The 20,496-nt window shown below is 37.5% G+C and overlaps 2 protein-coding genes across 2 annotated transcripts in view; both read right to left on the reverse strand.

The window, feature by feature from the left end:
* Positions 1-778: 778 nt before the first annotated feature.
* Positions 779-14,166, reverse strand: LOC117344642. Its single transcript, XM_033907472.1, has 2 exons — positions 14,112-14,166; positions 779-3,536 (listed from the first exon to the last, which is right to left on the reverse strand). The coding sequence occupies exon 2, from the start codon at positions 3,505-3,507 to the stop codon at positions 1,951-1,953; it is 1,557 nt and encodes a 518-aa protein (XP_033763363.1). The 5' UTR covers positions 3,508-3,536; positions 14,112-14,166; the 3' UTR covers positions 779-1,950.
* A 3,040-nt stretch (positions 14,167-17,206) lies between these two features.
* The window catches only part of LOC117344672 (serine--tRNA ligase-like), a 34,063-nt gene continuing 30,773 nt past the window's right edge, over positions 17,207-20,496 (reverse strand). The window contains exon 17 of the mRNA XM_033907502.1: positions 17,207-18,761. Within this exon, the coding sequence (XP_033763393.1) occupies positions 18,737-18,761 (25 nt within the window). The 3' untranslated portion in view covers positions 17,207-18,736. The remainder of the gene's footprint in view (positions 18,762-20,496) is intronic.

Consider the following 20,496-nt stretch of genomic DNA (forward strand, 5'->3'; position numbering starts at 1 on the left):
GGGATGTTGATATATCAGGTAGTATCGGGGATGTTGTTACATCAGGTAGTATCGGGGATGTTGATGTTGATATATCAGGTAGTATCGGGGATGTCGATGTTGATATACCAGGTAGTATCGGGGATGTTGATATATCAGGTAGTATCGGGGATGTTGATAGATCAGGTAGTATCGGGGATGTCGATGTTGATATACCAGGTAGTATCGGGGATGTTGATATATCAGGTAGTATCGGGGATGTTGATATATCAGGTAGTATCGGGGATGTTGATATATCAGGTAGTATCGGGGATGTCGATGTTGATACATCAGGTAGTATCGGGGATGTCGATGTCGATATATCTTTTCGGTTTCATAAACAATTCAATGTGATTGAGAGACATGAATTCGCTATGTCCTGTTGACATACCCTGGATGTGTAGTCTTGCCTCCTCTGGGCCTCTGTCAACTATATGTAAAGACGACATAACATGTCCAGGTCGCTAGCCGTCGATTTCGAAATTAGTATTGTCGAGGTATGTTATAACAATTCCGGTATTCGATGTTAATTAAATTGGCAGGTATAAGATATTTTTTCCATGTTTCTAAAGTTGTGGCAGACAGCGGTCGTACGTGTGGTTCAATGTACATAGTAGCCCATCTACAAGTTGTGTGTGTTAATATGTTACTGTGATGTAAATTAACATAACATTTCCTGTACTTGGTAATATTTTTTGTTGGCCGCTGACGCCATCTGGTCCATCAACGAAAGGAAAACGAATAAACATTTGTATTCTATATGTTTTGCTCTTTTTATTCTGATGCATTTGCAAATATAAAGCTGAGAATGGATATAATAAAACAATCATATTTCGTTGTGAATGTGCCCCGGTACACTGAACCTTTAACCAGAATGTTATTGGGACACCTAGCACCTCCCTGTTAACCGGAAGTCCACTGATACATAATGTACTTTATTTCTGTACACCGAGCATTCAACTGTTAACAGATCGTTCACCATTAAATACGTCTCTCTGTAAACCGGACACTCAACTGCTAACCGGAAGTTCACCATTAGATAAGTCTGTCTGTAAACCGAACACTCAAATGTTAACCGGAAGTTCACCATTAGATAAGTCTGTCTGTAAACCGAACACTCAACTTTTAAGTTCACAGTTAGCTACATTACTCTATAAACCGAACGATCAACTGTTAACTGGAAGTTCACAGTTAGCTACATCTCTCTATAAACAGAACACCCTTTTGTTAACCTGAAGTCCACCAATAGCTAAATATATAAAGTGATATTCACCGATCCATATCGAACAACCGACTATAACAGGAAGTTCAACAGCAGTTATATGATAACACCATCCCCAACATAACACCTCACTTTCAGCAACGGGTACTCCGATCAACTCATTGTTTACCGGAAGTTGATCAATAAGTCAACCAACCATTTCAATGTTACCCGGAAGTTGACCAACTGGTAACTGATCTCTTTGATGTATACCGTTAATGGTGTGATCCAGTGACGAATTACATGTTAAACTTCCTAGTATAGAAAAATAGCAGCGTATCCACAAAAATAGCCTCTGAATAAAAACGTAGTCGTAAGGGGACACTGCTGTTGGACTTTGTTACTAGATAAAGCGATGTCACCACCCAAAGTAATCTGATTGGGTACACATAAACACAGGGTCATAATAGAGCACCATTAATGCTGTCGCAGGCGCGATGAAACTAACATCCGAGGAAATACTATACCTGGTGTGTCCTCAATCCCCAGGCTTGATCCGACGCTTCCAAATAAAGGCCATTGAAAGCATGTAGCCTTTGTTAAAAGTTACAGAAAAAAATGGTCATGCAAACAAATTTAACACCACTCAACACAGAAAATACATGCATTGTTGTAGGTGTTACATATATCCTTGATCTTAGGCCAGATTCAGCACGGAGGCTTGCTTCTCGTCAGAACCTCATGATCTGCACGTGCCCGTCATGTGAACCTACCCAGAGGTCCCCGTTAGGCTGTAAACCAAGGCGCAGGGGCTGAAAGTTAAACTGGAAAGATGTTTTCAGCTTCTTTCCATTTCTGTCAATCATCAACAGGGAATTGGTCCAAACATCGGCTATGATAATGTGATTATTCTTCGTGAAGATCACATCTGCGGGATCGAAGTGACCTTTCTCCTTTGTTCCATGCCCTCTGAAGGACCCGTAAGTACCATACGAATGACGTCGCTTTGAGTCACCAAAAAAGCGGGATATTACCTGTAGCTTGTCGTTCATAATGATCACGTGTTCCGGAGAGGACCATTCCACGACAGCAATATCTCCATTGTTTCTGTTCAGGCGAACTCGGACAGGTTTAGTAAACAGACGGACACCGTACGCGTCCCGGTCCACTGTTTGGATTACGTCCCCTTTCTGATTATACTTTACAAGTTTCCGTTGGATGGAATGACAAGCTATAAAATAACCGGACGCGGACAACTCACAAAGATTTGTTATGTTAATACCGGTGGAGAACAAGTTTTGGGACCTGCCACTCGGCAGAATTTGACGCACAGAGCCATCGTCACAGCAAACTGCCGTCAAATATTTATCGGCTGTGCGCATGACGTCATTGATAACGACACCCCTCTCGAGTGTGACGGTTTGGATGACCTCGCCTTTCCGTGTCGTGAGTTTGACTCTATGACTTTTTCCCGGTACGAGCCATGCAGAATTGTCGTCACAAGGGAATATTGCCTGCACGTGTTTCCCATCTGCCACGCCCGTCAGGGTATCCAGCACTCGACCAGTAGTTGACGCCTTCTTAATTGCAGATTTAACCAAAGAGAAATTAGCTACGTCAGAGGGACCATTCGCAGTGATACATCTCAGAGACCCGAACAACGTTCTTAAGATGGTTGAGTGTTCGTCTTGTTTGATAAAGAGTAGTGACGTCAGAGTGGGGATGTCGTTGTACGATTCGTCCTTTAGAGAGTCTCTACGTAGCATATCATCAAAAGGGGACGAATCGAGTGGCACATTCTGGTGGCTAATGGCGGCAGCTTTGAGACACGCCAATTGGCGAGTAAGGTTCTGTTCTAGTTTCTCCAGAGTGTTGAGGTTCTTGCTTCCGTGGACCTTACATTCCCGAATGAGGTCTGCTGCTATTTTGTCTATTTCTCCTTTCAGTTCCACTGCTCGGACTTTTATCTCCTGAATGACATTGTCCGTGCGAAGCCTGTTTTCGGATATAGTTTCTGCAAGCTTTTCGATTTGCTCGTGTTTCGTTGCAATTTTGCTATCGATCTCCTCAGTATCTAAAAACTCAGCGATGTCCTGTTTCTTGGAGTCAAGAAAATCCTCCAGGTCGAGATAGCTATGGCCCCTATGAGCTGAGCTGATACACTTGGTGCAAATGAACTCATTGTTACAGGTCGTACAAACAACGGCTACCTTCTTATTCGGGTGGACTGCGCATGCTCTCTCCAGAATGGGCGTTAAAGAGCCTTGTCTAGATCTAGCAGATTGCATAACCGCTGGCTATAAGGCCGAAGTATTTCCTGAAATTTTAAAATAAAAACACAGATTGTAAACTGTTCATGGCTTGCTTAAATTGTGTAAACGATTGGCGAAGTAGACTGCGGGTAGTTACATTGATCTTTCCTGGCCACAACCTAACTGAAGGGTTAACAAGTAGTTATTATTCTGGATTACCGTGGTAAGTATTTCATCACCAATCATCACCTTTTATTCCAATGAGTAACACTTTAATACTCAAGGACTGTAAAAAGGCTCTGGGAATGTTAGACCTCAAGCAAGGTTCGAGCGATAAATATTCTACCTTTTGATTTATCAATAAGCTTCGTCTTTTGCTTAACGAAGGAACAAAGCATTTGTTTGGTTATCCAATAAGGATGTCGTCAAACAAATTATAATTAAATGAATACATTTTATCCACAATGTTTTCGATTCAAGGTCTGGTTAACAGATGGTGTAAATCGGTGTTACTTACAAAGCATGTAAGTAATCTGATTGGATAGATGTTATTTACTGTGGTCAGTATCTACACTGTATAGTTTGATATAACGGACAGAATGCTTCGATGGGGATATTTATGCATCTTCTTTAAATGTTATACATTTGGCATAAAAGGATTTTGACGAACAACATACAAAACACAGAAGATGGTTGTCAATGTGGCTACCAAATGGCATTCAAATCTCTAAACGAAGGTAAAAAGCATACGTATTTCAAAAGCGAGTACCGATTTCCAAGGCGCCAAAGGTCAAGCCAGTCTCAAACGCGGGGTCAACAGATATACTGATGTCTGAGATGTGGCCCAGAGTTAAACCGGTCATACAATCATTTCAAGCTATGCCAAGTCCTATCGATCCTGAAAGCTAGGTAAAGATCATACCGATCCTCAGAGCTCTGTAAAAGGTCATACCGATCCTCAGAGCTCTGTAAAAGGTTATACCGATCACCAGAGCTCTGTAAAAGATCATACCGATCTCCAGAGTTCTGTTAAAAGGTCATACCGATCTCCAGAGCTCTGTAAAAGGTCATACCGACCTCAATAAAACGAGGTCAAAAGCCATATTGATCTCTCAAGAGATGTCAAGAGACAAACATATTTCTAATGCAAGGCAAACAAACACTGATGTCTAAAGTGAGGCCAAAGGTCATACCAGTTTATAAGGCCAGGCAGAGAGACATAAAGATCTCCAAAGCCATGTCAAAGGTCATACCGATCGCTAAAGCGGTACAAATTTAAATACCAATCTCCAAACGGAGACCAACGATCATGCAGATCTCTAATGTGAGCCAAACGTACTACATATCTCTATACCGGGGTCAATAGATATACCAATATCTAAATAGTGAGGTCAAACGTACTACAGATCTCTATACCGGGGTCAGTAGACATACCAATCTCTAAATAGTGAGACCAAACGTACTACAGATCTCTATACCGGGGTCAATAGATATACCAATCTCTAAATAGTAAGGTCAAACGTACTACAGATCTCTATACCGGGGTCATTAGATATACCAATCTCTATATAGTGAGGCCAAACGTACTACAGATCTCTATACCGGGGTCAATAGATATACCAATCTCTAAATAGTGAGGTCAAACGTACTACAGATCTCTATACCAGGGTCATAGATATACCGATCTCTAAATAGTGAGGTCACGCGTACTACAGATCTCTATACCGGGCTCATTAGACATACCAATCTCTAAATAGTGAGGTCAAACGTACTACAGATCTCTATACCAGGGTCAATAGATATACCGATCTCTAAATAGTGAGGTCAAACGTACTACAGATCTCTATACCGGGGTCCATAGATATACCAATCTCTAAATAGTGAGGTCAAACGTACTACAGATCTCTATACCGGGGTCAATAGATATACCAATCTCTAAATAGTGAGGTCAAACGTACTACAGATCTCTATACCGGGGTCAATAGATATACCAACCTTTAAATAGTGAGGTCAAACGTACTACAGATCTCTATACCGGGGTCAATAGATATACCAACCTATAAATAGTGAGGTCAAACGTACTACAGATCTCTATACCGGGGTCAATAGATATACCAATCTCTAAATAGTGAGGTCAAACGTACTACAGATCTCTATACCGGGACCAATCTCTAAATAGTGAGGTCAAACGTACTACAGATCTCTATACCGGGCCCAATAGACATACCAATCTCTAAATAGTGAGGTCAAACGTACTACAGATCTCTATACCGGGGTCAATAGATATACCAATCTCTAAATAGTGAGGTCACACGTACTACAGATCTCTATACCGGGGCCAATAGATATACCAATCTCTAAATAGTGAGGTCAAACGTACTACAGATCTCTATACCGGGGTTAATAGATATACCAATCTCTAAATAGTGAGGTCACACGTACAACAGATCTCTATACCGGGGTTAATAGATATACCAATCTCTAAATAGTGAGGTCAAACGTACTACAGATCTCTATACCGGGGTTAATAGATATACCAATCTCTAAATAGTGAGGTCAAACGTACTACAGATCTCTATACCGGGGCCAATCTCTATATAGGGAGACCAAACGTACTACCGATCTCTATACCGGGGTCAATAGATATACCAATCTCTAAATAGTGAGGTCAAACGTACTACAGATCTCTATACCGGGGTCCATAGATATACCAATCTCTAAATAGTGAGGTCAAACGTACTACAGATCTCTATACCGGGGTCAATAGATATACCAATCTCTAAATAGTGAGGTCAAACGTACTACAGATCTCTATACCGGGGCCAATAGATATACCAATCTCTAAATAGTGAGGTCAAACGTACTACAGATCTCTATACCGGGACCAACCTCTAAATAGTGAGGTCAAACGTACTACAGATCTCTATACCGGGGTCAATAGATCTACCAATCTCTAAATAGTGAGGTCAAACGTACTACAGATCTCTATACCGGGGTCAATAGATATACCAATCTCTAAATAGTGAGGTCAAACGTACTACAGATCTCTATACCGGGGTCAATAGATATACCAATCTCTAAATAGTGAGGTCAAACGTACTACAGATCTCTATACCGGGGCCAATAGATATACCAATCTCTAAATAGTGAGGTCAAACGTACTACATATCTCTATACCGGGGTCAATAGATATACCAATCTCTAAATAGTGAGACCAAACGTACTACAGATCTCTATACCGGGGTCAATAGATATACCAATCTCTAAATAGTGAGGTCAAACGTACTACAGATCTCTATACCGGGGTCAATAGATATACCAATCTCTAAATAGGGAGGTCAAACGTACTACAGATCTCTATACCGGGGTCAATAGATATACCAATCTTTAAATAGTGAGGTCAAACGTACTACAGATCTCTATACCGGGCCCAATAGACATACCAATATCTAAATAGTGAGGTCAAACGTACTACAAATCTCTATACCGGGGTCAATAGATATACCAGTCTCTAAATAGTGAGGCCAAACGTACCTCAGATCTCTATCAATTGATATACCAATCTCTAAATAGTAAGGTCAAACGTACTACAGATCTCTATACCGGGCCCAATAGATATACCAATCTCTAAATAGTGAGGTCAAACGTACTACAGATCTCTATACAGGGGTCAATAGATATACCAATATATAAATAGTAAGGTCAAACGGACTACAGATCTCTATACCGGGGTCAATAGATATACCAATCTCTAAATAGTAAGGTCAAACGTACTACAGATCTCTATACCGGGGTCAATAGATGTACCAACATCTAAATAGTGAGGTTAGACGTACTACAGATCTCTATACCGGGGTCAATAGATATACCAATATCTAAATAGTGAGGTCAAACGTACTACAGATCTCTATACCGGGGTCAATAGATATACCAATATCTACATAGTGAGGTCAAACGTACTACAGATCTTTATACCGGGGTCAATAGTTATACCAATCTCTAAATAGTGAGGTCAAACGTACTACAGATCTCTATACCGGGGTCAATAGATATACCAGTCTCTAAATAGTGAGGTCAAACGTACTACAGATCTCTATACCGGGGTCAATAGATATACCAATATCTAAATAGTGAGGTCAAACGTACTACAGATCTCTATACCGGAGTCAATTGATATACCAATCTCTAAATAGTGAGACCAAACGTACTACAGATCTCTATACCGGGGTCAATAGATGTACCAACCTCTAAATAGTGAGGTCAAACGTACTACAGATCTTTATACCGGAGTCAATAGATATACCAATCTCTAAATAGGGAGGTCAAACGTACTACAGATCTCTATACCGGGGTCAATAGATATACCAACCTCTAAATAGGGAGGTCAAACGTACAACAGATCTCTATACCGGGGTCAATAGATATACCAACCTCTATATAGTGAGGTCAAACGTACTACAGATCTCTATACCGGGGTCAATAGATATACCAATCTCTAAATAGGGAGGTCAAACGTACTACAGATCTCTATACCGGGGTCAATAGATATACCAATCTCTAAATAGTGAGGTCAAACGTACTACAGATCTCTATACCGGGCCCAATAGACATACCAATATCTAAATAGTGAGGCCAAACGTACCTCAGATCTCTATCAATTGATATACCAATCTCTAAATAGTAAGGTCAAACGTACTACAGATCTCTATACCGGGCCCAATAGATATACCAATCTCTAAATAGTGAGGTCAAACGTACTACAGATCTCTATACAGGGGTCAATAGATATACCAATATATAAATAGTAAGGTCAAACGGACTACAGATCTCTATACCGGGGTCAATAGATATACCAATCTCTAAATAGTAAGGTCAAACGTACTGCAGATCTCTATACCGGGGTCAATAGATGTACCAACCTCTAAATAATGAGGTTAGACGTACTACAGATCTCTATACCGGGGTCAATAGATATACCAATATCTACATAGGGAGACCAAACGTACTACAGATCTCTATACCGGGGTCAATAGATGTACCAACCTCTAAATAGTGAGGTCAAACGTACTACAGATCTTTATACCGGGGTCAATAGATATACCAATCTCTAAATAGTGAGACCAAACGTAGTACAGATCTCTATACTGGGGTCAATAGATATACCAATATCTATATAGTGAGGTCAAACGTACTACAGATCTCTATACTGGGGTCAATAGATATACCAACCTCTATTTAGTGAGGTCAAACGTACTACAGATCTCTATACCGGGACCAATCTCTAAATAGTGAGGTCAAACGTACTACAGATCTCTATACCGGGGCCAATAGATATACCAATCTCTAAATAGTGAGACCAAACGTAGTACAGATCTCTATACTGGGGTCAATAGATATACCAATATCTAAATAGTGAGGTCAAACGTACTACAGATCTCTATACCGGGGCCAATAGATATACCAATCTCTAAATAGTGAGGTCAAACGTACTACAGATCTCTATACCGGGCCCAATAGACATACCAATCTCTAAATAGTGAGACCAAACGTACTACAGATCTCTATACCGGGGTCAATAGATATACCAATATCTACATAGTGAGGTCAAACGTACTACAGATCTTTATACCGGGGTCAATAGTTATACCAATCTCTAAATAGTGAGGTCAAACGTACTACAGATCTCTATACCGGGGTCAATAGATATACCAGTCTCTAAATAGTGAGGTCAAACGTACTACAGATCTCTATACCGGGGTCAATAGATATAATAATATCTACATAGTGAGGTCAAACGTACAACAGATCTCTATACCGGGGTCAATAGATATACTAATATCTACATAGGGAGGCCAAACGTACTACAGATCTCTATACCGGGGTCAATAGATATACATTGTACCAATCTCTATATAGGGAGACCAAACTTACTACAGATCTCTATACCGGGCCCAATTGATATACCAATCTCTAAATAATGAGGTCAAACGTACTACAGATCTCTATACCGGGGTCAATATATATACAAATCTCTAAATAGTAAGGTCAAACGTACTACAGATCTCTATACCGGGGTCAATAGATATACCAATCTCTAAATAATGAGGTCAAACGTACTACAGATCTCTATACCGGGGTCAATATATATACAAATCTCTAAATAGTAAGGTCAAACGTACTACAGATCTCTATACCGGGGTCAATAGATATACCAATCTCTAAATAGTGAGGTCAAACGTACTACAGATCTCTATACCGGGGTCAATATATATACAAATCTCTAAATAGTAAGGTCAAACGTACTACAGATCTCTATACCGGGGTCAATAAATATACCAATCTCTAAATAGTGAGGTCAAACGTACTACAGATACCCAAACCGAGGCCATGAAGAATACCAATCTCCAAAGTGAAGCTCGGCTTCATGCCGTTAACATTAGAAAGCAGTACATGGATTTATATGATTGATATACAGTGGCCGCTCACTCCCATTAATAATATATATATCAGACCAATGCGGCGATTTCATGGTTAGGAAATTTAGATGCAATAAGAAAGATAAAATCATCGGACTGCCGAGACGGCTGGCAGTAATATTGAATTCTGAGTTGGCATGAAATAACAAAAACGTGCTCATATCAATAACAAAAACATCTAGAACCGTATCAGCTTAAACAAAAACCCAATTTTAAGATTATTGCGATATTGGATAGATCCCTAGATTATGAAATCAATATCGTATCGTATTTCTTAAAAATACACCTTCGTTAACAACAGCGCATATTTTTCATGATTTAAATTAATAAAAGCACGATATTAAGAATGATATCTAAGCTTTAAAAAACTCTAAAGAATGATATTTTCGGGAGAATGATATCTACGTTTATCACAAATCTGAAGAATGATGTCCATGTTAATATAAATCTGAAGAATGATATCTACGTTAATATAAATCTGAAGAATGATATCTTCGTTAATATAAATCTGAAGAATGATATCTCCGTTAATATAAATCTGAAGAATGATATCTACGTTAATATAAATCTGAGGAATGATATCTACGTTAATATAAATCTGAGGAATGATATCTACGTTAATATAAATATGAAGAATGATATCTACGTTAATACAAATCTGAGGAATGATATCTACGTTAATATAAATCTGAGGAATGATATCTACGTTAATACAAATCTGAAGAATGATATCTACGTTAATATAAATCTGAAGAATGATATATACGTTAATATAAATCTGAATAATAACATCGTCATTAATATAAACCTGAAGAATGATATCTACGTTAATATAAATCTGAGGAATGATATCTACGTTAATACAAATCTGAAGAATGATATCTACGTTAATATAAATCTGAAGAATGATATCTACGTTAATATAAATCTGAGGAATGATTTCTACGTTAATATAAATCAGAAGAATGATATCTTCGTTAATATAAACCTGAAGAATTATATCTACGTTAATATAAATCTGAGGAATGATATCTACGTTAATACAAATCTGAAGAATGATATCTACGTTAATATAAATCTGAATAATAACATCGTCATTAATATAAACCTGAAGAATGATATCTTCGTTAATATAAACCTGAGGAATGATATCTACGTTAATACAAATCTGAAGAATGATATCTACGTTAATATAAACCTGAGGAATGATATCTACGTTAATATAAACCTGAGGAATGATATCTACGTTAATATAAATCTGAAGAATGATATCTACGTTAATATAAATCTGAATAATAACATCGTCATTAATATAAACCTGAAGAATGATATCTACGTTAATATAAATCTGAGGAATGATATCTACGTTAATACAAATCTGAAGAATGATATCTACGTTAATATAAATCTGAAGAATGATATATACGTTAATATAAATCTGAATAATAACATCGTCATTAATATAAATCTGAAGAATGATATCTTCGTTAATATAAACCTGAAGAATGATATCTACGTTAATATAAATCTGAAGAATGATATCTACGTTAACACAAATCTGAAGAATGATATCTCCGTTAATATAAACCTGAAGAATGATATCTACGTTAACACAAATCTGAAGAATGATATCTACGTTAATACAAAACTGAAGAATGATATTTACATGTATATAAACCTGAGGAATGATATCTACGTTAACACAAATCTGAAGAATGATATTTACGTTAATACAAATCTGAAGAGTGATATCTTCGTTAATATAAATCTGAAGAATGATATCTACGTTAATATAAATCTGAAGAATGATATCTACGTTAATATAAATCTGAAGAATGATATCTTCATTAATATAAATCTGAAGAATGATATCTATGTTAATATAAATCTGAAGAATGATATCTACGTTAATATAAATCTGAATAACATCGTCATTAATATAAATCTGAAGAATGATATCTACGTTAATATAAATCTGAATAACATCGTCATTAATATAAATCTGAAGAATGATATCTACGTTAATATAAATCTGAAGAATGATATCTACGTTAATATAAATCTGAAGAATGATATCTTCATTAATATAAATCTGAAGAATGATATCTATGTTAATATAAATCTGAAGAATGATATCTACGTTAATACAAATCTGAAGAATGATATCTACGTTAATATAAATCTGAAGAATGATATCTTCATTAATATAAATCTGAAGAATTATATCTACGTTAATACAAATCAGAAGAATGATATATACGTTAATATAAATCTGAAGAATGATATATACGTTAATATAAATCTGAAGAATGATATATACGTTAATATAAATCTGAAGAATTATATCTACGTTAATATAAATCTGAAGAATGATATATACGTTAAAATAAATCTGAAGAATGATATATACGTTAATATAAATCTGAAGAATGATATCTACGTTAATACAAATCTGAGGAATGATATCTACGTTAATACAAATCTGAGGAATGATATATACGTTAATATAAATCTGAAGAATGATATCTACGTTAATATAAATCTGAAGAATGATATATACGTTAATATAAATCTGAAGAATGATATCTACGTTAATATAAATCTGAGGAATGATATCTACGTTAATACAAGAGATCCCAGAGGGATCTTGGCGCCCACCATTGAATGTTCTTCATTGGTTCCATGTCAGATTGATCTTTTCCCTACTTTTCTCTTCTTCTAAGTCTTACTAATCTGTGTAAATTCAGAAGAAACCTCTAGTACTTTTCAAACAAGGGAAACCTATATATAAAATTTAAGATTTAGGCACCAAGGGAAACCTATATAACATTTAAGATTTAGGCACCAAGGGGGGCCTATATATGGAATTTGAGAAAGATTCCTTCAGTACTTTCTGAGAAATAGCGATAACAAACTTCAATTGTCAAAATCCAAGATGGCTGCCTGTCGGCCATGTTGTTTTCCGATTAGTCTCAAAACGCAATATGCATAACTAAGCATCAAGGGAAACCTACATATGAAATTTGAGAAAAATCCCTTCAGTACTTTCTATGAAATAGCGATAACAAACTTCAATTGTCAAAATCCAAGATGGCTGCCTGTCGGCCATGTTGTTTTTCCGATTAGTCTCAAAATGCAATATGCATAACTAAGCATCAAGGGGAACCTACATATAAAATTTGAGAAAGATCCCTTCAGTATTTTCTGAGAAATAGCGATAACAAACTTCAATTGTCAAAATCCAAGATGGCTGCCTGTCGGCCATGTTGTTTTCCGATTGGTCTCAAAATGCAATATGCATAACTAGGCACCAAGGGGAACCTATATTTAAAATTTGAGAAAGATCCCTTCAGTGCTTTCTGAGAATTAGCGATAACAAACTTCATTTGTCAAAATCCAAGATGGCTGCCTGTCGGCCATGTTGTTTTCCGATTGGTCTCAAAATGCAATATGCATAACTAGGCACCAAGAGGAACCTATATATGAAATTTGAGAAAGATCCCTTTAGTGCTTTCTGAGAATTAGCGATAACAAACTTCAATTGTCAAAATCCAAGATGGCTGCCTGTCGGCCATGTTGTTTTCTGATTGGTCTCAAAATGCAATATGCATAACTAGGCACCAAGGGGAACCTACATATGAAGTTTGAGAAAGATCCCTTCAGTACTTTCTGAGAAATAGCGATAACAAGAATTGTTTACGGACGGACGGAGGGACGGACGGACGGAGGGACGGACGGAGGGACGGACGGACGGACGGACGGACGACGGACCACGGACGCAGGGCGATTTGAATAGCCCACCATCTGATGATGGTGGGCTAATAAATCTGAAGAATGATATCTACGTTAACACAAATCTGAAGAATGATATTTACGTTAATACAAATCTGAAGAATGATATCCATGTTAATACAAATCAGAAGAATGATATCTACGTTAAAATAAATCTGAAGAATGATATTTACGTTAATATAAATCTGAAGAATGATATCTCCGTTAATACAAATCTGAAGAATGATATCCATGTTAATATAAATCTGAAGAATGATATATACGTTAATATAAATCTGAAGAATTATATCTACGTTAATATAAATCTGAAGAATATCTACGTTAAACAAAACATACACAGCGCTATCAGAAAAAACTTGATATTCTACTTACGTCTATAACAGCAAATGTTCATTTGCCATATCGCTGGCCACATTTCTGATCAGTGAAGTATTGGTTACCCATACCATCTCCTCATACTCCCTACAGTGTCCAGCTCTCATGTACAACGGCCGTTACGGACACGTCCACAGCAGTCCAGTCTGACCGCGGTCATTACTGTCACTTCGGCCACATTGTAATGTAGTTAGTACGACAGGGTCAATGTGATTTCGTTAATGTCAGATTAATATTATTAGCATTTTATATGAGGAATACACGGTATCCGGTATAAACGGCATGTTGCTAAGCTATGGTTGAATATTTCATGATGTATGTCTCTCCACGTAAGCGGAGGTGGCTGTCTGTTTAGCCGGTCAATAATACACAGGGAGGTCCATCTAAAACAATGGTTACCGTCTGTTACAAACTGTTAAAGAGATGTGAACTTTTCTTTAGACAAATAGTCCCCAGTTGTACAAACGGTTGACCGCCAATTAAAACACACCATCCCTCACAAACAATATATATACATATATACATCTTTCCATTGATATGCTCCTAGCCCAGACGTCTATATGTCATGCTACTATTTAGTTTCGCTCTTCCTACTCAACATACGTTACACATATGAACCACCATTTATACAATATCTTTTCACCTTCCACCAAAAATCTTTCAAATCTATTCGTGACTTATTGACTAGTAGCAATTTGAAGCAAAATGTTGACGGACAACGGACGCCGGGCGTGGCATAAGTTCAACGGCCCTTCGGGCCAGGTGTGCTAAAACGTACGGACAGACAGTCAGTAAAATCTGATAGTCAAACATCAACATAAAAACGTATGGACAGTCAGGCAACGACCCTCCTTTGTGATGGTCGGGAGTCCACCAACATTCTACACCTAAGGTCTGTAGAAGCTGACAAACAGTTGCACTGTCATACTTTCGGTAAAAAAGAACCTCTATCACAATTTACAGCGAATATAAACATTGCTTCCAAGGTTTTCAACAACACTGTTTTCTTCATTGATTCCGACTATGTGACCCTCTATATATGTGGTCGTGTCTGCGGAGGATGTATATTATTATATCTGGCTACTCTATTCGTCTTGATACACCAAGATATTTTCCCGCTTGGTCAAGGGAACCCCATTTCCACATTTAACTCTTTTTCTAAAGAAAAAAAAATCGAACTAATTACGTTTCTGTAATGCAATGTATACGACCTTGTCTGGGATGTATTGGATCTCTCAGCTAAACTTGCTCGTTTAATTATTCCACCAAGTTTACCTGAGAAATGGTTTGGTTTGGTTTGGTTTATTTTGTTTAACGTCCTATTAACATCCAAGGTCATTTAAGGACTGCCTCCCGTACCTGAGAAATTGAAGAGATGGGACGCACTTGACTGTAGACGCATCCCGAAGGACCTTTGATCAATCTGGAACACCTGTTCTCGACCAATGTTTCTTCTGCTCTTTGACTTTTACACTTCGTACATTATTGGATCTCCTTCTAAACGAAACCACTTACTTTCGTTCTCAGTTTGGGGTGTTTTCTATTCAAGGAAAGTAAAGTATTACTATAACGGGAAGGAAGCTTGGGAAGGATGGAGTTTCTGATTGACATCTTTGTTTGGTTTGATGGTAAAACCTTCAAAAAACAGCATTGCACAACGTGGAAAGAAATTCGGTCCCCATCTTCTATGATCTTGAACCAGTAACTTTAGTATACATCAGTCGTGTACAGCAGTATGTCCTACTTAAAACGCATACACTAGACTTTATCACTAAGCTGCTTATAAAGCTTTGTGATTTCCATTGCCAAGCATACTTCTTAACCCCGCTTCTCTCATATTGCTTTCCCGACATATGTCGAATTCTTACGGAACACATAACACAGTATTTGGAAACATTTTGGGTTGAAGACTGGGATTTGTTCTAGATTGCCATCATTTTTCGAGGTACACCACAGCGGATGGAGATATTTTGATTGAAGACTGAGGGTTTGCTAGAGATCGGTATCATTTTGCGGGGAACTAAACAACAGTTGGAGATATTTGGGTTGAAGACTGGGTATATGTTTTAAATCGGCATCATTTGTCAGTGTACAACACATTGCCTCGATACATTTGGGTTGACGACGGGTTTGTTTTAGATCGCCATCAATGTTTAAGGTACAACCCACACGCTTCCCTAAAGCGTTATATGGATATATTAATCTACAAAGGATCATTGAAAGGCTTCCTGGTATACCTATAACGAGTCGTCAGTCATATGATGTAAGGAAACCCATCTAAAAATTTAACTAATATTGATAACACAATATGGCCATCATGTCTTAAGGATTCGACCGTAGTGACAAGTTCAGAAAAAAACAACATATTAAAGAATGGAGAATTTTCCCGAGATTCTAGATGTTTGGTTTTGTCAGTGCTTAAGTACAGAGCAGTGTCGGTATCCAAAGATTTGAAGAAGACGGCCGTGTTTGTCACCTTTAATTACGAAAGACACAGTGCCAGTATCTAGAGATTTGTTTGGAGATGATCAACATACTGCTGTAGAACCACCGGCCGTGACAGTATTGGTCTGTGTTTACATTTCGATATTGGACATCGAGGTATTTCTACGGATTGGTTTCATGGTGGTGAGAGGCAAAGGTCTTTATGGAAGCTTGTTTAATTAGTTCATTAGGGGATGAATGTAGAACTAGTTTAGGGGGTTTCTATGTAAACGGCCGGTGTGGAGGGTTACTGAATTTGTTTGAGGATTGGTGTAGAACCAGTATTGGAGTATTACTATATCAGTGACCGGTGTGGAGGATAACTGAATTTCTTAATTGTCTTGGATAAGTGTATGCTACCGTGTGGAAGAAAGTATTTAATTTAAGGTGATTAGGGGAAGGCAACAGACCTTTTCTGGAATTCCTATTTCAAAGGCAGGTCATAGAGAATGTCTGTATCAAGAACTGTATTCAATTTCCATGGAAAGAAACCGTGTTTAGAGATGAAGTCAATGGAGAGCTGATATTCCTCTCTTGTCTGGTTGAGTAGTCAATGAAAATTGTACGAAGACAGTCTGTGCCTGATTCTCCAACACACTAAGAATAGGTAATCATCCATGTTTTATTTCTTTTATCAAAAATAAATGTCATCAATTGAACTCTATAGACAAATGTAATTTCATAAACCTCATAAATACGCGCGACTTTCAATCCTCCCATGTATTCAGTACCACGATCATCACAAATTCACGTCAACAACGATATAGTCCTCAAATGTAATTTGTCACATCACTTCCTGTCCCACAGGTTAGTTGTCTAATAACTTCCTGTCCCCACAGGTAAGTTGTCTCATCACTTCCTGTCCACACATGTTAGTTGTCTAATAACTTCCTGTCCCCACAGGTTAGTTGTCTAATAACTTCCTGTCCCCACAGGTATGTTGTCTAATCACTTCCTGTCCCACAGGTAAGTTGTCTCATCACTTCCTGTTCACAAAGAGACCTTCCTGCTGTATAGGTGTGCTATCCTATAAATTCATGTCTATATAAGGTGTCCTTTAAACTTCATCTCAGCAGAAGTAAGTTGTCCTCTAACTTCCAGTCAATACAGATAAGCTCTTTCACTTCCTGGTTATACAGTTAAGTTGTCACATCACTTCCTGGCTGTACAGTTAAGTTGTCATGTCACTTCCTGGATGAACAGTTAAAATGTCATATCACTTCTTGGCTGTACAGTGCAGCTGTCATATCACTTCCTGTCTGTACAGTTAAGCTGTCATATCATTTCCTGTCTGTACAGTTAAGTTGTCATATCACTTCCAGGCTGTACAGTTAAGTTGTCATATCACTTCCAGGCTGTACAGTTAAGTTGTCATATCACTTCCTGGCTGTACAGTTAAGCTGTCATATCACTTTCTGGCTGTACAGTTAAGTTGTCATATCACTTCCTGTCCATACATTAAGTTGTCATATCACTTCCAGGCTGTACAGTTAAGTTGTCATATCACTTCCTGGCTGTACAGTTAAGCTGTCATATCACTTTCTGGCTGTACAGTTAAGTTGTCATATCACTTCCTGTCCATACATTAAGTTGTCATATCACTTCCAGGCTGTACAGTTAAGTTGTCATATCACTTCCAGGCTGTACAGTTAAGTTGTCATATCACTTCCAGGCTGTACAGTTAAGTTGTCATATCACTTCCAGGCTGTACAGTTAAGCTGTCATATCACTTCCTGGCTGTAAAGTTCAGCTGTCATATCATTTCCTGTCTGTACAGTTAAGTTGTCATATCACTTCCAGGCTGTACAGTTAAGTTGTCATATCACTTCCAGGCTGTACAGTTAAGTTGTCATATCACTTCCTGGCTGTACAGTTAAGCTGTCATATCACTTTCTGGCTGTACAGTTAAGTTGTCATATCACTTCCTGTCCATACATTAAGTTGTCATATCACTTCCAGGCTGTACAGTTAAGCTGTCATATCACTCCCTGGCTGTACAGTTAGGCTGTCATATCACTTCCAGGCTGTACAGTTAAACTGTTATATCACTTCCTGTCTGTACAGTTAAGCTGTCATATCACTTCCTGGCTGTACAGAGAAGTGATATGACACACCATTTTTTCTCATGTCAGCTGGGGTCAACCATCACCAAGGAGTTGACAACTATGACAATAAAGAAATACTTTCAATATTTTGAATTTTACTTTAAATAACACTCTTTAAATGACTATGAAAACTAAAAAGTTCTGGTCAACTATACACATGCATCCTTACTTGTGTAAAGTCCCGTACTACCTTACCAGTGTATAGTACTGTACCACTACCTTACCTGTGTATAGGTCTGTACCACTACCTTACCAGTGTATAGTACTGAACCACTACCTTACCTGTGTACCACTACCTTACCTGTGTATAGTACTGTACCACTACCTTACCTGTGTATAGTACTGTACCACTACCTTACCTGTGTATAGTACTGTACCACTACCTTACCTGTGTATAGGTCTGTACCACTACCTTACCTGTGTACCACTACCTTACCAGTGTATAGGACTGTACCACTACCTTACCTATGTATAGGTCTGTACCACTATCTTACCTGTGTACCACTACCTTACCAGTGCATAGTACTGTACCACTACCTTACCTGTGTATAGGTCTGTACCACTACCTTACCTGTGTATAGTACTGTACCACTACCTTACCTGTGTTTAGGTCTGTACCACTACCTTACCTGTGTATAGTACTGCACCACTAACTTACCTGTGTATAGGTCTGTACCACTACCTTACCTGTGTATAGTACTGTACCAATACAATTATTTTATTCCGTATGCAAATAGCATATAAGATCACAATATACATACACATGACAACAATTTACATTTGCGCAAGACGGCGGAGAACACAGCCAATGTAACACCAAGTATTATACATTTCAATAAAGCATGTGTTAATATATATATATATTTTTTTTTTTTTTGCCATCACAAAAAGTGTATATCATACAATTACAATATTACAATTGCAATTTTCAACTACACGAATTTTTAAGACATAAAAAGACAATCACATACTTGAAATTATATTCCTAGACATATTTTCTCTAGGAGGTTATGATAAAGAAAAAACTATTGTGCAATTACTAATTAATTTACTATTAATCAAACATATAAACACTTATTAACTAAGTAACAGTGACTTCCTTTTGGCCGTCGCCTGAATTAAATATTTTCCAAAACTTCTTAAAGTTTTTACATTGGTACTACAGAACAATTCAGTCATTTTGAAAACAGATGGACGGCGATAAAAATATGGTTTTAAATACTTCACCCTTAAATCCAAATACTTTGGACATAACAAAATAAAATGGACTTCATCCTCAACTTCATGATTATCACACAAAGTACACAGCCTTTGGTGTCTAGGGATACCACTGTACCTACCAATTTCAATATTCAACGAATGAGCATTTAATCTGTATTTGGATATTATTCGTTTTATTTTGAAAGTTAATGGTTTACTGAGATAGTCCTGTATGATAAACGTATCAACGATATGTTTATATATGGTGCACTTAGAAGAGCTTTCTAAACTAGCTCTCGTTTCTTGGATAAAAATATCTTGTAACCGTTGTTTATACAATAACAAAAATATGTTTTTATTTGGTACGTTCTGTGCATACCATACATCGCCAAAACCAAGTGAACATAAGTCATTTTTCAAATGATGAACCCAATTTGCTTTGCTATTAGGCTTTTTAATGTTAAGTTCGAATAACTCATTATAGCAAGCCCTCAATATACAGTTTTCAGTATTCAATAGTTGTAGCCAATATTTAACAATAAACATCTTTCTCGTTATATAAAAAGGAAAACGTCCTAGTTCAAAATACACCA

The sequence above is a fragment of the Pecten maximus genome, chromosome 2 (genome assembly GCF_902652985.1).
Source record: "Pecten maximus chromosome 2, xPecMax1.1, whole genome shotgun sequence".
Classification (NCBI taxonomy): domain Eukaryota; kingdom Metazoa; phylum Mollusca; class Bivalvia; order Pectinida; family Pectinidae; genus Pecten; species Pecten maximus.